This window comes from Carassius carassius, chromosome 23 (assembly GCF_963082965.1).
Source record: "Carassius carassius chromosome 23, fCarCar2.1, whole genome shotgun sequence".
Lineage (NCBI taxonomy): Eukaryota > Metazoa > Chordata > Actinopteri > Cypriniformes > Cyprinidae > Carassius > Carassius carassius.
The window spans coordinates 1,246,092-1,261,901 of NC_081777.1; the positions used below are offsets into that span (position 1 = coordinate 1,246,092).

The 15,810-nt window shown below is 38.5% G+C and overlaps 1 protein-coding gene across 3 annotated transcripts in view; it reads left to right on the forward strand.

The window, feature by feature from the left end:
* LOC132101188 (CD276 antigen-like) overlaps positions 1–15,810 on the forward strand; it is a 110,582-nt gene that overhangs the window by 42,413 nt on the left and 52,359 nt on the right. The window contains exon 5 of one of the 3 annotated variants that reach the window (XM_059505915.1): positions 1–113. This exon is cut by the window's left edge and continues 226 nt beyond it. The exons of the other annotated variants lie outside the window; for them this stretch is intronic. Within the exon in view, the coding sequence (XP_059361898.1) occupies positions 1–88 (88 nt within the window). The 3' untranslated portion in view covers positions 89–113. Of the gene's footprint in view, positions 114–15,810 lie in introns of those variants that run through there. 3 annotated transcript variants of the gene reach the window in all.

The window sequence follows — 15,810 nt, forward strand, 5'->3', positions numbered from 1 at the left end:
GGGTCTTTTGTGGTTAGATGAAGACCTAACACTGCATGCTAACGTGTCTGTTCAGGGATATTTAATGAATAATGTACAGTTCCAATGAGATTTCACAGTGCGTTCTGACGGATGAAGGTCAGATTGTGCTCTCGTTGTGTGAGACTACAGCAGACACCTGTGCCGTCCATGGATCATCCTGATCCTGTACTTGTTAGTAAACAAGCGTCAGAATCCGTGTGTGAGCCGAGCGATCACGCTGACCTTGTTTGATATGAAAATGCATTTGCATTTGTTTACAGCAGCTGCTGTATGTTCAACAACTTCGGTAATTAATATTGACCTAGTTGAGTTTGCTTGTTTTTCTACAGCAAACAAGCGTGCAACCAGAATTCACTTTGAAACAAAACGTGCCACATTTAGAAGCGGTCAGATTTAGATCAGAAACACTTCGGATGCATTTCTGTAACTATTTTAGGCAAAACCTGAAGAGTGTGTAAAGCTTCCGCTGTTTGAAATGAAATGGAAAATAGGCTTTTTGGTGACATTAGATGACACATCATTAAAATATAAAGTATACATGAAATTATTTCTTTATTTAATAGTGATTGCACATTAAAACTGTGCTGCCATATGCAATCATTCGTGAAAAAAAAAAAAACATTTGCTAAGTTACTGAATAAAAGAAGTGTTTTGCATCCCAATAGGAGAACGTCTGTCTAAATGAGTCGTTTAGGACTTTCTATAACGGAAGAGAGGAAAATCTGTTTAGTATTCAAAAGAGGGTTTTCTGGAAGAGGACGAGACTCCAAGAAGCCTGTTAAAATGTCACACTTCTCTCCAAATTCCCAATGAAAAATTACAAAGTAACACAGACGTGCCCCGAAATGAAAGAAAGGAGTGGAAACAGACGTCTGTGAAGGTCGAGAAAGTGTCTGGATGCAGTCTGAGGTCAGAGAAACTTAATCTCAGTCTCAATTAGCCACAATGTACTTCATCAATTAGCTTCTGTCTGTCATCATCTTCAGCTGCTCGTTTGAGACACTGAGGGTTTGTGGAGATGTTTATTCACCGTAGAAGGATTCAAAAGAAGCTTTTGTATTCTGTGTAAGTAAAAACATCAAACATTTGCTAAAAACTGATGAGCTTGTTATCAGAGAATGTATTAATGGAAGAAAATCTGATAGTTTGTAATATATATATATATATATATATATATATATATTTTTTTTTTTTTTTTTACTAAACTGTACTTTTTTACACAGACACACACACACACACACACACACATACACACACATACATATATTATTTAATATATATATATATGATTTATTACAATAATTTTATGGAGATTTCCCATGTATCTTTAAACCCCAATGTATGGATAGACTGTGTTTTCAATCACAATTAATTTTAAGATGAATCTTTATTGATTTGTGACACACCGATTAACCAGAAAGATGTAATATTGCGGAGCGCTGGTCAGTATATACAGCTGATGACAGACGTGGCTCAAAGATTCTGTCATTCTTCTGCACAGCAACAGTACCGCGGTAAGATCTGAGCTCTGCACGGACTCACCGTTACGTAATCTGCAGCTATCGACCTTGAGCTGGTGTAAGAAAGAGGATTGTGTCTTGGTGTCAGGAGCTTCCAGCACAGCAGTTACTTTTCTAACTGCTGATATCTCTGTCAGTACAATGGCCTCGCTTTAAAAGTCCTTCCACGTGTCAGCAGCTGTGTGTTACATCATCACCGTCCATCTCTCTCTCCTGCCAAAGCATTCTGGGTAAAAGCTGTGAGAAAGATCAGGAGGGAGCAGGAGCAGAAACTCGGATGCTTAGAAATGTAGCCATGGTGATGTTGCTGTGGCGACGGTCTAGCACAGATGAACTGCTGCTGATGTCACCACAGAGATGGTTATGGGATGTTGCAGTGGAATTCCTTATCTTATTCCGCGATCCAGTTTAAGGTGATCTAGCGCTGTGCCAGCAAGTCATTAGATGTGTTTTGTGTGCATTTTTTTTATTTCTAGTAAATTTACAGTTAATTACAAAGAAATGGCAAGTAACACTTAACACAAAATGTTGACAATTTTCAATTTGTTATATAATATTATATATACGTAATATAAGTAAAATCAAGATATTTTCAGATGTTCAGTAATTTTCAATTAATTATCTTTTAAACCATTTTCTCTCAGAAAATGCTACTGTAGTTCATTTGACAAATAATTACAAAGACATGGCAAGTAACATGTTGAATTAAACATGACATTTCTAAGTATATACATATAAAATAGTGTTTTCTTGCATGGTGTATGTTTTATTTGGTGAAAAAAGCAATGCATAATAAAAATGCATCAAAAGTGATGATCATACAGTTGAAATCTAAAGTCTCTTCCTCAGAGGCTACAACTTCTGAGTGAACATTGTTTGTGCAGCACTCTCCTTTCAGTGTATTTTTCTCAAATTTCAGAGAAATTGACAGTTTTATTCTCTTAAACAGGTGGAAACTGCTGCATTTACAAATTTTTCACAAGTATTTGTTTTTCAGTTTAGATTATATCATACTTTTTATTTCAAGCATGGCTTATTTACAAAACATTTTTTAAAACATATTTTTATAAAAACAACAAAACAAACAAAAACACTTTTTGTGAATTTTGTTTTGTGTTTTAGCGTAGAGATGAAATGATGGAGATCATTATCACTGCACATACATCCAGATGCACATTTACAGTGTGTGCATAATTATCAGGCAAACTGATATTCTGATCATATTTTTTTCCAAGCACATTTGACTAATTCCAAACTACATCAATCATAATAAGTACTATTAATTGTGTATTTAATCATTTACAAGTGATACATAATTGTCGACGAAGGTCTGGAATTGGTAAAATGTGCTTGGAAAAAATATCAGAATATCAATTTGTCTAATAATTGTGCACACACTGTAGTATCTTAAAGAACCGATCCATGACCTCTGGCAAGCAGAACCAGCTTTACAGTAAAACTGCATGTAAGTTGCATTTAGCACCATTTTTTTTTTCATGTGTTTGCATTGTCTTGCATAATTCACTTAGTGAATCGAGTGCTAAAACAGTGCACATGTCCCCCTCCGTGTCAGCATTTTCATTATTTCTTTCATTACTTTTTTCTTTCATATCCTTCACCTCCTGCTGTTTTTGATCTCTTCCTTTTAACTCTATATTTTACTTCCTCTCTCTCTCTCTCTCTCTCTCTCTTTCACACACACACACACACACACACACACACACACACACACACACACACACACACACACACACACACACACACACACACAGACTTAACCAATGGCTGATATTTACATGTTACACTTCAACATAACCCTTCAATACTTCACTCTAGTGCTAGTGGAAAGATTGCATCACTTTCTCTTTGCATTATCATCTGGTCCTCCACTTGTCCCAGCAAACATTGCCTTCTAAATTACTGCCTGACAGAGCCGGGCCGAGCTCACAGTAGCCTAAAGAGTCAAGTAAGCAGACAGAAAGAGCAAAACAGAGAGGCGGACAAAGTGAGAGAGAATGATAGCGGCAAGAATGAAACCCTTTATTAGTCCTTGTCTCCTTCTCTTCCTCACCGGTCTAATTTGAATGTAATTAGCCCATGCATTGGTAGGAGAAACCGCCATCTAAATGAGAGTGTTGTTCAGTCCTGTCACAGACGCAAACAGCACTTTTCACAGTGAACACTAGCTTGATTGGCCTGGTCACGAGATCACATTACTAAACATCCCAAACACACAGAGACACACACCCTAGTTTTGCTTCCTTCTTTTCTGAGAAGATCAATAAAATCAGGAAGGTGATTAGCACATCCCCAAGTTATGTAGAGTTCAGAAAAATTCAAAAAGCAGTTACTATGTCTTTTTTTTTTTAAGCAATTGATAGCAGAATTTTGGAAGAAAATAGTGCAGCACCTTAAATCATAAACCTGCTATCTTCACACAATTCCCACATATATTTTTTCAAAAGTGTGTTAAACTGTTTAGAAGCAGATCTCTTAGAAGTGTTCATCTTCAGTTCTCTCTTCACAGCAGTTCAGTCAGTGTACTGTTTGAGTAAATCAATTACTCCGGATATAGGTTTGTTTTAACTCAGAGGGAGTGTCAACCACATTAAAAAAGTTAACAGTTAAGTCATTTGTGGATTAATGCGTATTAGAGATGCGAACCGTTTCAAACGATTCAGTTCGATTTGGTGAACTGGTCCAAAAAGATCTGGTTAAAGCGAATGATTCGTTCGCGAACCGGATATCACAAACTGCTTTGTTTTGAACTCTCTCACAACAGACACGGAAGAGAAGACAATGCTGAATAAAGTCGTAGTTTTTGCTATTTTTGGACCAAAATGTATTTTCAATGCTTCAACAAATTCTAACTGACCCTCTGATGTCACATGGACTACTGTGATGATGTTTTCTTACCTTTCTGGACATGGACAGTAGACCGTACACACAGTGTCAATGGAGGGACTGAGAGCTCTCGGACTAAATCTAAAATATCTTAAACTGTGTTCAGAAGATAAACGGAGATCTCACTGGTTTGGAACGACATGAGGGTGAGTTATTAATGACATAATTTTGCTATTTGGGTGAACTAACCCTTTAATCTGCTGAACAAATCATAGCACAGAGATAGCGTAGATTAAGATAATAAATGATATTCGCTTAAATTCTGACTCTGGCAAAATATCGGTGCTGGTATAGATCTCAGTGCTGCGTTTGACACTGTCGATCATAACATACTACTAGAGAGACTGGAAAACTGGGTCGGGCTTTCTGGGATGGTACTCAAATGGTTCAGGTCATACTTAGAAGGAGAGGTTATTATGTGAGTCTAAGAGAGCATAAGTGTGTGTGCATGTTAAATCCTGTTTGGAGTCACCTGCCTCATTGATATAAAATAATTTTTAGGGGAACACTAAACAGAGAATAGCCTGATCTATACCCTCTGAAAGCTTCTTGTTCACTTCTTTACATCCTGTTCCTCCCTGTGACACACTGACACACACACACACACACACACACACTAATGACTGCAGCCTCAGTAAACTGCTTTTGTGGCATCAACCTCAAATGCAAAACAATTCTAATATTAAATGTATTTTATATCATGCATTATGTTATTTTATAATATAGAATATGCTTTCTGTACTGTATGAGAGTTGCAGAAGCTCCAGAGAGCAGCAGAAAGGCATTGATGAACTGATAGCTGAGGTCACTGTAGCTCAACACAGCATGTTCAATAATCCCGTTGAACTTTGAACCGTGTCGCTGTCTATCATAAGTATGAAATGCAAAAGAAGGGTCTCTTTGAAGTTGACCCAAGTGTGTTTAAAATCTGGGGCTCTGCTTTAATCCTTTAAATGGTGATGTCTGTTTAATCTGACTCCAGGCTGCTGTATTTAACACTGGTCAGGCACACACTCAACATTAAGCTGTCTGATGGGCTGCACATTAGTGCGGGTGATTTCTGACCCCTCCGGTCACGGGAAACGCCTCTAGCCCATCTATCCCCTCCTGACTGTTTTACCCTATCACACCACTTATGGTTTTTCTCATATTAACAGTGTGTTTAATCTCCACACTCTCCGTATGTGTCTTCTGCTAACTGTATAAACAGATTCTGACAGTGATTGTTGATCAGTGCTGTTTGAGTGAATTCACAGCTGACACTCGATTCTGACATTCACACGTCAGAGTTATGACACTTTATGCCATTCGGCAAAGAGTCACATTGAGAGTAGGTTGCATTGAACAGCATTACTGACATTAAGTGGCTTCAATTCCTCACTGGAAAAACGTTCTGTCCTTTTATTGCAGTTATTTATTTGTATTTATCATTTAAATATATTTCCATATGTATTTTACATAGTTAAATAGATGCTTCTAGTACACCCACTAGTACACTAGTATTCCTGTACTCACACAAATACATTTGTCTCCCACTTGTTCACTAGCATTACTAGTACTAGCACTCTAGTACTCACATGAGATTGCTAGTATACTAGTACTCTAGTACTCATACAAGTATTCAAGTACTCACACAAATACACTTGGTCTCCCACTTGTTCACTAGTATTACTAGTACTTGCACTCTAGTACTCACATGATATTACTAGTATACTAGTACTCTAGTACTCATAAAAGTATTCTAGTACTCACACAAATACACTTGGTCTCCCACTTGTTCACTAGTATTACTAGTACTAGCACTCTAGTACTCACATGAGATTACTAGTATACTAGTACTCTAGTACTCATACAAGTATTCTAGTATTCACACAAGCACACTAGTATTCCAATACTCACACAAATACACTTGGTCTCCCACTTGTTCACTAGTATTACTAGTACTTGTACTCTAGTACTCACATGAGATTACTAGTATACTAGTATTCTAGTACTCATACAAGTACACTAGTATTCCAATACTCACACAAATACACTTGGTCTACCACTTGTTCACTGGTATTACTTGTACTAGCACTCTAGTACTCACATGAATATACTACAGTAGTACTCTAGTACTCACATAAGTACTCTGGTACTCCCACTAGTACACTAGTACACACACCAGTATTCACACTAGTACTCTCGTACTCACACAAGTACACTAGTATTCCAGTACTCACACAAATACACTCTCCCACTAGTTCACTAGTTTTTTTTTTACTAATAGTAGCACTCTAGTACTCACATGAGTATACTAGAACTCCCACTAGTACACTAGTATCTTTTTTTTTTTACTTTCTGTCATTTTATTGCACTTATTTATTTGTATTTATCATTTAAATATATTTCCATATTTATTTTACATAGTTAAATAGGTGCTGCTAGTACTCCACAAGTACACTAGTACTCACATTAGTATTCTAGTACTCACACAAGTACACTAGAACTCACACTAGTACTCAGAACTTTACTAGTACTCACACAATTCATGTTAATTCTCACATTAGTAGTGTAATACTCATACTAGTACTCCCACCACTAGTGCTAGTAAATTCTGACAAAACTACACACATATAAGAATATTTTTCCCAAAACATAATTCTGAATATCTTCTGCTAATTTTTCTTCTCTGGTAAATGTGTCTTGTTTTAAGGATGTTCAGATATTTTTACTGGAAAATACAAAAATAACTTCTAATATGAAGAGAGATCCTGGATTTATTTCTGAAGTTTGCTGTGCTAGTCCATACTTTTTGCTTGCGAACCGGTAAAGACTTCCTGTCTATGTTTTATAAATATTTTTTCAAATCTCATCTCATGGCCGTAGGAAATCATCTCTGTCTGTGTTGTGGTACACATCCTACAATGATTTGATGATCTATCTCTGTTTACTCGTGAGCTCGTGTGAGCAGGAATTGCGTTGCATCACTCTTTCACAGCGAGTCAGGCGCTGCAATCCCAGATCTGCTCGATGTGGAGGGTGTTTTGTAAAGCTGTTAAAGATTCACATCTGCTCCCTTCATGCTGCTGTAGTAAACACACAGAGAGAGAAAGAGAGAGAGATCGGCTGCAAAAATGCTCTCTGTATGGAGGACCAAGTGTAGAAAAAATCTAATACATGCAAATAAATGATTCAGCTTATCAAATCTACTTTATATTCTGTAGAATTGTGGCAGATCTGTAAGAATATGCAGTATTAAATTGGGTGAAACTTTACAATTAAAAATCATTTATTCTTTTGTTTTATGTTTGTTCATCTTTTGATTTATTTTTTTATTTCTTTGCACTCTGTGCTCATTCTGTACATAGTGCTGGTATTTTACTCTAAATGCTGTAAATGTGTGTAAATGTACTCTAATATTTAGTTCAGTTCAATTCAAGTTTATTTGTATAGCGCTTTTTACAATACAAATCATTGCAAAGCAACTTTACAGAATGTGGCAAAACAGAGAAACAAATAGAGACATAATTAGCGTAGCTGCTGTTCCAACAAAGTAAAATTAATTAGTTTAACCCAAGCTAAAGAATAATAATGCACTTTTGAGTGCATAGTTAGGTACGCAGGAGCTAAACGATCTAGGGCCTTATAGGTAAGTAATGATAATTTGTAACTGATACGGAACTTAATAGGTAGCCAGTGCAGAGACTGTAGAATTGGGGTAATATGATCATATTTTCTTGACCTGGTAAGGACTCTAGCCGCTGCATTTTGGACGACCTGTAGATTGTTTATTGAAGAAGCAGGACAACCAACTAGAAGTGCATTACAATAGTCCAGTCTAGAGGTCATGAATGCATGAACTAGCTTTTCTGCATCAGAAACAGATAACATGTTTCGTAGCTTGGCAATGTTTCTAAGATGGACGAATGCAGTTTTTGTAACATTGGAAATATGGTTTTCAAAAGACAAGTTGCTGTCTAATATAACACCCAGATTTTTGACTGTAGAGGAAGTAACCAATAATATCCATTTATTAAGCACACTTTTCACTAATGTATTTATTCTCTCATATAGTTCTTATTTGTTCATTTCTTCATTCCAGGTGATAATGAAAATGATTTGATCAGTCAACCAATACCCTAAACAAATCCCTTCATTATAAAAATACAGAAATTAATACTAATTTTATGCTGATTTAATAATAAATACTTTATATACTGATCCATTAGTATATTACAGTTTTTTTCGATTGCTAAACGACAGTGGGCACAACTGGAGTCACATGTGTAAAACTAACTACAGTTTGCACAGCAGCAGTTCATGTGGACCAAACTCTAGTTCGATTTTTCATTGTTTTCAAAACTCTACACACTTATCCCATGACTTTAACCACAAACTGCACAACACTGTGAATTTACAGCACTTTGTTCAAATGCTAACACACTGCTGTCAAAACTGTGAAGCACACATTCAAAACAGAAGAGATTTCAAACATGCTGATTGCAATTTCAGGATTAGCCCTGAAAATTATTTGTTTGAATTACAATATGTACTTTTAGTTTCTACCTTTTTTTTCTCATTACTGTAATTCCGTAAATTACTACAGACTATTGAAGCAAACTGCTAATTTTCATTTACCTTAAAGAATTATGTTCTTATATTTTCTTTGAAGAAAATATTACTTTATATGAAGTCACTGAAATAGTTCAAACTGTAAAGATGAAAAGTTAGTATTTTCTGTATTTGTGTTTGATGCTAGTGTTTTTCCTCTCAGTGTGTTCTGAGTGACAGTGTGTGTTATCTCAGTGAGGGTCGTGTAGTGTTTTTCCTCTCGGTGTGTTCTGAGTGACGGTGTGTGTTATCTCAGTCAAGTCAAGTCAAGTCACCTTTATTTATGTGGTGCTTTAAACAAAATACATTGCGCCAAAGCAACTGAACAACATTCATTAGGAAAACAGTGTCAATAATGCAAAATGATAGTTAAAGGCAGTTCATCATTGAATTCAGTGATGTCATCTCTGTTCAGTTAAATAGTGTCTGTGCATTTATTTGCAATCAAGTCAACGAAATCCCTGTAGATGAAGTGACCCCAACTAAGCAAGCCAGAGGTGACAGCGGCAAGGAACCGAAACTCCATCGGTGACAGAATGGAGAAAAAACCTTGGAAGAAACCAGGCTCAGTTGGGGGCCAGTTCTCCTCTAACCAGACGAAACCAGTAGTTCAATTCCAGGCTGCAGCAAAGTCAGATTGTGCAGAAGAATCATCTGTTTCCTGTGGTCTTGTCCTGGTGCTCCTCTGAGACAAGGTCTTTACAGGGGATCTGTATCTGGGGCTCTAGTTGTCCTGGTCTCCGCTGTCTTTCAGGGCAGTAGAGGTTCTTTCTAGGTGCTGATCCACCATCTGGTCTGGATACTTACTGGATCCGGGTGACTGCAGTGACCCTCTGATCTGGATACAGACTGGATCTGGTTGCTACGGTGACCTCAGAACAAGAGAGAAACAGACTAATATTAGAGTAGATGCCATTCTTCTAATGATGTAGCAAGTACATGGGGTGTTATGTGAAGTGTTCCCGGTTCCGGTTTACCTAATTAATGCAGCCTAAAAATCCTTTAACGGATTTGGATATTAAAAGCATATTAGTATGTTATGTGTAAGCCAGGTTAAAGAGATCGGTCTTTAATCTAGATTTAAACTGCAAGAGTGTGTCTGCCTCCCGAACAATGTTAGGTAGGTTATTCCAGAGTTTAGGCGCCAAATAGGAAAAGGATCTGCCGCCCGCAGTTGATTTTGATATTCTAGGTATTATCAAATTAGTTTGAGAACGTAGCGGACGTAGAGGATTATAATGTAAAAGGAGCTCATTCAAATACTGAGGTGCTAAACCATTCAGGGCTTTATAAGTAATAAGCAATATTTTAAAATCTATACGATGTTTGATAGGGAGCCAGTGCAGTGTTGACAGGACCGGGCTAATATGGTCATACTTCCTGGTTCTAGTAAGAACTCTTGCTGCTGCATTTTGGACTAGCTGTAGTGTTTTTACTAAGCGTGCAGAACAACCACCCAATAAAGCATTACAATAATCTAACCTTGAGGTCATAAATGCATGAATTAACATTTCTGCATTTGACATTGAGAGCATAGGCCGTAATTTAGATATATTTTTGAGATGAAAAAATGCAGTTTTACAAATGCTAGAAACGTGGCATTCTAAGGAAAGATTGCGATCAAATAGCACACCTAGGTTCCTAACTGATGACGAAGAATTGACAGAGCAACCATCAAGTCTAAGACAGTGTTTTAGGTTATTACAAGCAGAGTTTTTAGGTCCTATAATTAACACCTCTGTTTATTCAGAATTTAGCAGTAAGAAATTACTCGTCATCCAGTTTTTTTATTGACTATGTATTCAATTAGTTTTTCAAATTGGTGTGTTTCACTGGGCCGTGAAGAAATATAGAGCTGAGTATCATCAGCATAACAGTGAAAGCTAACACCATGTTTCCTGATGATATCTCCCAAGGGTAACATATAAAGCGTGAAGAGTAGCGGCCCTAGTACTGAGCCTTGAGGTACTCCATACTGCACTTGTGATCGATATGATACATCTTCATTCACTGCTTCGAACTGATGGCGGTCATATAAGTACGATTTAAACCATGCTAAGGCACTTCCATTAATGCCAACAAAGTGTTCAAGTCTATGCAAAAGAATGTTGTGGTCAATTGTGTCAAACGCAGCGCTAAGATCCAATAAAACTAATAGAGAAATACACCCACGATCAGATTATAAGAGTAGATCATTTGTAACTCTAAGGAGAGCAGTCTCCTGACTGGAAATCCTCACATATACCATTTTTTTTCTAAGAAGGAATATAATTGTGAGGATACCACCTTTTCTAGTATCTTGGACAGAAAAGGGAGATTGGAGATTGGTCTATAATTAACTAGTTCTTTGGGGTCAAGTTGTGGTTTTTTGATGAGAGGCTTAATAACAGCCAGTTTGAAGGTTTTGGGGACATATCCTAATGACAATGAGGAATTAATAATAGTCAGAAGAGAATCTATGACTTCTGGAAGCACCTCTTTTAGGAGCTTAGATGGTATAGGGTCTAACATACATGTTGTTGGTTTAGATAATTTAACAAGTTTATACAATTCTTCCTCTCCTATAGTACAGAATGAGTGTAACTGTTCCTCACGGGGTCTATAGTGCACTGTCTGATGCGATACTGTAGCTGACGGCTGAATGGTTGCAATTTTATCTCTAATAGTATTGATTTTAGAACTAAAGTAGTTCATAAAGTCATTACTGCTGTGGTGTTGGGAAATGTCAACACTTGTTGAGGCTTTATTTTTCGTTAATTTAGCCACTGAATTGAATAAATACCTGGGGTTATGTTTGTTTTCTTCTAAAAGAGAAGAAAAGTAATCGGATCTAGCAGTTTTTAATGCTTTTCTGTACGATAGGTTACTTTCCCGCCAAGCAATACGAAATACCTCTAGTTTTGTTTTCCTCCAGCTGCGCTCCATTTTTCGGGCTGCTCTCTTTAGGGTGCGAGTATGCTCATTATACCATGGTGTCAAACTGTTTTCCTTAACCTTCCTTAAGCGTAGAGGAGCAACTGTATTTAAAGTGCTAGAAAAGAGAGAGTCCATAGTTTCTGTTACATCATCAAGTTGTTCTGAGGTTTTGGATATGCTAAGGAATTTGGATACATCAGGAAGATAACTTAAAAAGCAGTCTTTTGTGGTAGAAGTGATGGTTCTTCCATACTTGTAACAATAAGTAGCATTTACAATTTTTGCTATATGAAGTTTGCACAAAACTAAATAATGATCTGAGATATCATCACTTGGCTGCATAATTTCAACACTATCAACATCAACTCCATGTGACAGTATTAAATCTAGAGTATGATTTCGACAATGAGTAGGTCCTGAAACGTGTTGTCTAACACCAATAGAGTTCAGAATGGCTATAAATGCTGATCCCAATGCATCTTTTTCATTATCAACATGGATATTGAAATCACACACTATTAAAACTTTATCTGCAGCCAGAACTAACTCGAATGTAAAATCACCAAACTCTTTCATAAAGTCTGTATGGTGCCCTGGTGGCCTGTATACAGTAGCCAGTTCAAACATAACAGGGGATTTATCATTAACATTTGTTTCTCTGGATAATGTTATATGAAGCACCATTACTTCAAATTAGTTATACTTGAAGCCTGCCCTCTGAGAAATCCTGAAAACGTTATTATAAATTGAAGCAACACCTCCCCCTTTGCCTTTTAGACGCGGCTCATGTTTATAACAGTAATCTTGGGGGGTGGACTCATTTAAAATAATGTAATCATCAGGTTTTAGCCAGGTTTCTGTCAAACAGAGCACATCCATATTATGATCAGTGATCATATTATTTACAAAAAGTGTTTTCGTAGAAAGGGATCTGATATTCAATAAGCCAAGCTTTATCATTTGTTTATCCATATTGCATCTGTTTTTTATTTGTTGAACCTCAATTAAATTGTTAATCTTAACTTGGTTTGGACGTTGTTTTGTATTTTCTAGTTCGGGGAACAGACACAGTCTCTATAGTGTGATATCTAGGTGAAAGAGTCTCTATGTGCTGAGAATTAACTGACCTCTGTGACGTGAGGCAGCTAGCAGACGGTCGGTTTAGCCAGTCTGTCTGCTTCCTGACCTGGGCCCCAGTTAGTCAAGTATAAACACTAAGGCCCGGTTTCACAGACAGGGCTTAGACTAAGCCAGGATTAGACCATAGATCAATTAGGACATTTAAGTAATTTTTATAAACATGCTTAGAAAAAAACATTACCGATGTGCATCTTAAAACTAAAAAGGCACTGATATATTTTTAAGATCAGTCAGTGCAAGTTTATTTCAGTGGAAACAGCTCAGACTTACATTTTAGTCTAGGACTAGTCTTAAGCCCTTTCTGTGAAACCAGGGGTAAGACTATTTGCCATATTTCTAGAGAGAAGAGTGGCGCCACCCCAGGAGGGATGTAGACCATCTCTTTTCAACAGGTCAGGTCTGCCCCAAAAGTTCGTCCAATTGTCTATTAAACCTATGTTATTCTGTGGGCACCACTTAGACATCCAGCCATTGAGTGATGACAATCTGCTATGCATCTCGTCACCACGGTAAGCAGGGAGGGGACCATAGCATATTATAGTGTTTGACATTGTGCTTGCAAGTTCACACACCTCTTTAATGTTATTTTTAGTGATCTCCGACTGGCGAAGTCTAACATCATTAGCGCCGGCATGAATAACAATCTTACTGTATTTACGTTTAGCATTAGCAAGCACTTTTAAATTTGCCAAGATGTCAGGCGCTCTGGCTCCGGGTAAACATTTGACTATGGTGGCTGGTGTCTCTATATTCACGTTCCGTACAATAGAATCACCAATAACTAGAGCACTTTCATCAGGTTTCTCAGTGGGTGCATCACTGAGTGGGGAGAACCTGTTTAATGTTTTGATCGGAACAGAAGAGCGGTGTTTTGACCCATGACTACGCTGCCTCACCGTCACCCAGTTGCCCTGCTGCAGGGGCTCTGTTTCCGGAACCGAACAATGTACAGGAATCCCTGAGCTAGACGCATCCAAATCCGTATCTAGAGCCCTAACATTCTTACTGTCCTCAATTAAATTTGGGTGCGTGTCTCTAATTCTGAAATCTTCTCTGTCAGCCTAACTATTTCCCTGCATTTATCACATGTGAATCCCTCATCAGCGACAGAGATAGATAAACTGTACATGTGACAAGAGGTGCAAATAACAATAGCAGGAGAAGCCATTACTCACCGTGCTTGATTAAATATTCTTACTGCGGTTGTTTGATGAACTTATAAAAAACTAGAGCGAGAGAGAGGAGAGGAGAAAAGAAAACAGCGTTAGGGTCGAATGAAAACGCTAATGACAAGCTAAACGAGTGCTAACGCTTTGCAGGTGTACTGCACTCACGGATATAAAATAAAAGTGAACGATCAAAATTAATCTGATAAGATTGATCGATAATATCAGAAATATGGTGTGAATTAAGTTATATTTTATTACTTTAAAAAACAGAGAGTGATAAAAAAACAGAGAGAAGAAAACCCTCAGTGAGGGTTGTGTGTAGTGTTTCTCCTCTCGGTGTGTTCTGAGTGACGGTGTGTGTTATCTCAGTGAGGGTTGTGTGTAGTGTTTCTCCTCTCGGTGTGTTCCGAGTGACGGTGTGTGTTATCTCAGCAAGGGTTGTGTGTGGTGTTTCTCCTCTCGGTGTGTTCTGAGTGACGGTGTGTGTTATCTCAGCGAGGGTTGTGTGTGGTGTTTCTCCTCTCGGTGTGTTCTGAGTGACGGTGTGTGTTCTCTCACTGAGGGGTGTGTGTGGTGTTTCTCCTCTCGGTGTGTTCTGAGTGACGGTGTGTGTTATCTAAGCGAGGGGTGTGTGTAGTGTTTCTCCTCTCGGTGTGTTCTGAGTGACGGTGTGTGTTTTCTCACTGAGGGTTGTGTGTGGTGTTTCTCCTCTCGGTGTGTTCCGAGTGACGGTGTGTGTTATCTCAGCGAGGGGTGTGTGTGGTGTTTCTCCTCTCGGTGTGTTCTGAGTGACGGTGTGTGTTATCTCAGAGAGGGTTGTGTGTGGTGTTTCTCCTCTCGGTGTGTTCCGAGTGACGGTGTGTGTTATCTCAGCGAGGGTCGTGTGTAGTGTTTCTCCTCTCGGTGTGTTCTGAGTGACGGTGTATGTTATCTCAGCGAGGGTCGTATGTAGTGTTTCTCCTCTCGGTGTGTTCCGAGTGACGGTGTGTGTTATCTCAGCGAGGGTCGTGTGTAGTGTTTCTCCTCTCGGTGTGTTCTGAGTGACGGTGTGTGTTATCTAAGCGAGGGGTGTGTGTAGTGTTTCTCCTCTCGGTGTGTTCTGAGTGACGGTGTGTGTTTTCTCACTGAGGGTTGTGTGTGGTGTTTCTCCTCTCGGTGTGTTCTGAGTGACGGTGTGTGTTATCTCAGCGAGGGGTGTGTGTGGTGTTTCTCCTCTCGGTGTGTTCTGAGTGACGGTGTGTGTTATCTCAGCGAGGGGTGTGTGTGGTGTTTCTCCTCTCGGTGTGTTCCGAGTGACGGTGTGTGTTATCTCAGCGAGGGTCATGTGTAGTGTTTCTCCTCTCGGTGTGTTCTGAGTGACGGTGTGTGTTCTCTCAGTGAGGGGTGTGTGTGGTGTTTCTCCTCTCGGTGTGTTCCGAGTGACGGTGTGTGTTATCTCAGCGAGGGGTGTGTGTGGTGTTTCTCCTCTCGGTGTGTTCTTAGTGATGGTGTGTGTTATCTCGGCGAGGGGTGTGTGTGGTGTTTCTCCTCTCGGTGTGTTCTGAGTG